The sequence below is a fragment of the Oryzias latipes genome, chromosome 14 (genome assembly GCF_053564925.1).
Source record: "Oryzias latipes strain Hd-rR chromosome 14, Olatipes_Hd-rR_3.1".
NCBI classification, from domain to species: Eukaryota; Metazoa; Chordata; class Actinopteri; order Beloniformes; family Adrianichthyidae; genus Oryzias; species Oryzias latipes.
The window spans coordinates 6,683,302-6,687,070 of NC_136250.1; the positions used below are offsets into that span (position 1 = coordinate 6,683,302).

General features: G+C 38.7%; 1 protein-coding gene and 1 long non-coding RNA gene across 2 annotated transcripts; both read right to left on the reverse strand.

Moving 5' to 3' along the window:
• Positions 1 to 298: 298 nt before the first annotated feature.
• Positions 299 to 1,193, reverse strand: LOC144983787 (insulin-like). The gene is made up of 3 exons (XM_078931108.1): positions 1,054 to 1,193; positions 665 to 873; positions 299 to 525 (listed from the first exon to the last, which is right to left on the reverse strand). Exons 2-3 carry the CDS (start codon positions 846 to 848, stop codon positions 386 to 388), a joined length of 324 nt encoding a protein of 107 aa, XP_078787234.1. The 5' UTR covers positions 849 to 873; positions 1,054 to 1,193; the 3' UTR covers positions 299 to 385.
• A 931-nt stretch (positions 1,194 to 2,124) lies between these two features.
• Positions 2,125 to 2,537, reverse strand: LOC110013434 (uncharacterized). Its single transcript, XR_002288550.3, has 2 exons — positions 2,398 to 2,537; positions 2,125 to 2,314 (listed from the first exon to the last, which is right to left on the reverse strand). It is a non-coding gene; the product is annotated as an uncharacterized LOC110013434 (long non-coding RNA).
• Positions 2,538 to 3,769: the final 1,232 nt, after the last annotated feature.

Consider the following 3,769-nt stretch of genomic DNA (forward strand, 5'->3'; position numbering starts at 1 on the left):
GTACATGGCACTTATTTATTGTTTATGATTAAGGCTTAATTTTTCTGCACAGATAAGTGGAAACTCTTCCAGAACTTTAGAGTTTAATGTCCTTTCGCTGACTAAATTGTTATTGAGCTGAGCTATCGGGACATTTGTAGTTAAGAAAGTTATGTGAAAAGTTTCAAATGCAGTCATTTAAAAGGACTTCCCCATTCAAGCGCGGAAAACTTTATTTTTCATTATTTATTTCAATATTTTCAATAATTTATCAGCACATTATTTAAAAATGGATTGCTGACAATAAGAACACAACTGTGGCTGACACTTCAATAGCTAATTTAATACTGCTCTATAAGCTAATCAAACAGCGATTGGTCCAAGTGCAGGTTTTTGGGCCGGCTCCTCAGGAGCAAAAGCTCGCCAGGTCATAGATGGTGCAGGGCATGTAACAGCAGCGCTCCAGAATGTTTCGTTTTGCTATCGCCTTCATCTGCTCCTTAAAGGGTGCACCCTCGGTTTCACCCCCCGCTGATAATGCTCTGCCTGTGTTTGGAAGGAGGCAAAAATAACAAGAGGGTTAGAGGCAAAAGGGAACACACAAGGCTTGTAATAAATCTAGCAGTAAAGCAAAAACATGCACTGCAATGATGGTGACTTTTTGTTCTGCTAATGATGTTCTCACTCTGGACTGGGCTTCCAGCAGCACTCTGAGGGTTGTAGAAAAAGCCGTTATCTCCACAGACGATGTAAAGGGCTTCAACCAGGTGACTCCCACAGAGATGCTGCAAAGTGGTGGCTTGTGTGGTTGGAAAGGACATCACCAGTAAAATCAGCAGTGAAGCAGTGTGTATCCACAGAGTTGCCATAATGGAGAAGAGCTGGACACAAATACTTTAAGGAGAAAATAATTGTTTTGTTAAAATGAAATGCAGAACAAGTCTTTAAATCAGGCATTGACTCATGAAGTCATAAAGAAGCGGAGAGCTGTAAATATAACATTAAGATACGTAATAAAATAAATATGTTTAAGACAAAGTCTTATTCCCAACGGAGATGAAGACAAACACTTACCCAAAGAACCAAAGTTCTGACTGAAGGTGAATGTAGAAGAACTGTACTGCAGCTACAAAAACAACCTTTTATGCCTCAACTGAAAGCAGGCTTTATTAATATTCCCAGCATCCCTTAGACACGCCTGCTGTTCATGTTTGCAGACAGATGAGCCAGGATTTAAGTGGCCGGTCAGCATAAAACGCGTGACAGTTTAGTTCTGAGTGACTGGTTTGATGGACACACTTTGCAGCACTTAGTAAAACCAACTTACCTAATGAGCTAGAATCATCTAATTGTATTTGCAAGAAAACAGAAAACCCACCAGATTTTTAGTTAACACGGCTCACATACACATGTAAAATGGATCACCTACTAAATTTTACTTTAGGTTGTTGAGTCGGAAATCCTTTTCAGTTTTATGACAAAGAAAAGTTAACATGTATAGTAAAAAAAAAAAAAAAAATCAAAACAATATTCTTTTTTAAAAGGTATTTCTTTTTATTTATGAAGCCAATTCCAGGTCTTTGGAAGGCATTGAAATAAACTGGCAACATACTGACATGTAAAGACCACAGCTAAAACTATAAAATATGATTTCCAACAAGTTATCAAGTACTAAAGACTTTTGGTAAATAATCATTTTTTATAAAAGAAAACTGCTTTATTTTAACTTTACTATAATATAAGTTCCTTATGGCTTTGCCACAACCGTCTCTTGCTAGATATAGCCTGCAAGACACACCTGCACTCCCCTTTAACCCTTGTGCTATCCTATGACCCCCCCCCCCCCCTTAACATTGACGTGTTATCCCTACCGTTACAAAGGTGGATAAAGGTGGAAAAAGGCACTTTAACATTGGGAGTGGGGTCATTTAGACCCCACAAGACAGAGCGCTGAACTTTTTTCTTCTTTGATTTGTGATCTTCACTGGTTTCCACGGATTACATGAAGTCTTTCCACCTTTATCCACCTTTGTCTTGGTAGGGAGAACACGTTAATGGTCATCTTGACCCCATAGGATAGCACTGTCATGACTTGTAGGATGGACAGACCCAGATGCTGTAACCCAGAATGAGGACAATGGTAGGTGAGAGTTAAGGAAGAGATTTTATTTTCTTTCCAGGAGAGATGGTGATGGCTTGGTAAGAAGCTGGCGAGGACAGTGGCTTGTGGCGTGGCTGGAGGTAGTAGAGCGGCTTTACTGAGCTTGAAGTTTTCACAGGGCTTCTGGAGGGCTCGGACTGACTTCCACACAGGAGACAATTGAAGGCTGGAATCCTGAGGCAGGGAAAGATCAGTTAGAAAAGAGGCAAGACTTGAACACGTGAACTGAGACTGAGACTGAGACCAGGTGTAGTCACCATAAGGGGCAACGAACTGGCGTCGAATACTGAGGCTGAGTCTCCTTAAGAGCTGAAGCAGGTGATTAGGTGAATAGGTCCCAGCTGGTGGAGTCAGGTGCAGAGCAGGAGGGGGAGGGGGAGGAGACTGACAGGCACCATAACAAGCACAAGGGTTAAACATCACATATACCACTATATTTATGGCAGTGTAGTGCTTAAACACATAGGGTAATCAACTTTATTTTCCCCAGACAAATTTTAGTTTTTATCACAAACGAAATTGGAAACAAAGGAAAAATTTGTTCTTCTCCTTAAAACAGCAAGCTGGGGGCAATAACAACATGCACCCAAACAAATAGAAATAAAAAAAAACTTGAACATGAGGCATCATCCAGATAATAGGATTTAAATGAAAATGCGGTTGTTCATTTGCAAAGAAAAGAGGATAAAATTGGAATTATGGCCACTTATGTGGGGCAATAAAACGTCTGCTAGTTAAGACTCCAATCGGAGGTGCAGTAGGGAGAGATGTTATTACAAGTCTTTACTGCATCTAAATTAAAATGTTTAACTTGTAAAACAGTATGTCGCTTTTTTATGTGGGTTGTTGCAATTCTCTTTGAACCACCAATAACGGAAGTGGAGCAGACCAAGCTGTGTTGCTCTCTCCTTATTTCGTTTTCTGTGCTTATTGCTTTTGAAATATGCATCCATCTCGGCAGGTCAGACATCACCAGATCCAAAGTCCAATATTTAAAAAGGTAATTCAGATTCCAAGAACACAAAACATACACGGTGCAGAAGTACTTCTACAAGTGTCAAGAGTTCATCCAGTATTGGATGTCGTGTCAATGCTCTCATTTCTCCAAATGATGATTTTTAAATTTGATTTCCTGTAATTAAAACACCCCCTTTGGACGTTTTAATTTGTTTTTTGTTCTTTTGCTATTCATTTGCATCAATCAAAACAACAACAAACAACTGATATCATCCATACATTGTTAGAAAATTAAATTAGATGGTTTGATTAAAAAGGAACTCTGGTTTACGTCAAAGTGCAAAGAGAAGGACATAACCATGAGGACTCCTGAACCCCTCCTCCATGTGTTCCACATAGGAAGTAACTCCAAAAAGCCAAAATACCATAGACTTATATTGAGAAATAATCAGCTATAAATTTGTCTTTTTTTTTAAATCAGAATAACCCTTCTTGATCTGTCTAACTAAGACCAGTAATATAATCGTAAAAACAGTCACTATAAGTCATTTCTTGGTTGAAAAAGAATTTAAATCTTCTAATTTAAATGTATGTGTATGATGTCACATTCACTCTGTCCAGTTCTCATAAACAGTTGATTGGCATAACCCAAATGGTGTTAATATTTAAAAA

Excerpts from the sequence above, each read along its gene's own strand:
- LOC144983787 (XM_078931108.1), bottom strand. The coding sequence starts at position 848 with ATGGCAACTCTGTGGATACACACTGCTTCACTGCTGATTTTACTGGTG. Across the intron at positions 526-664 it reads TGCTGGAAGCCCAGTCCAGA|GCAGAGCATTATCAGCGGGG; the intron begins GTGAGAACATCA and ends TTCCAAACACAG.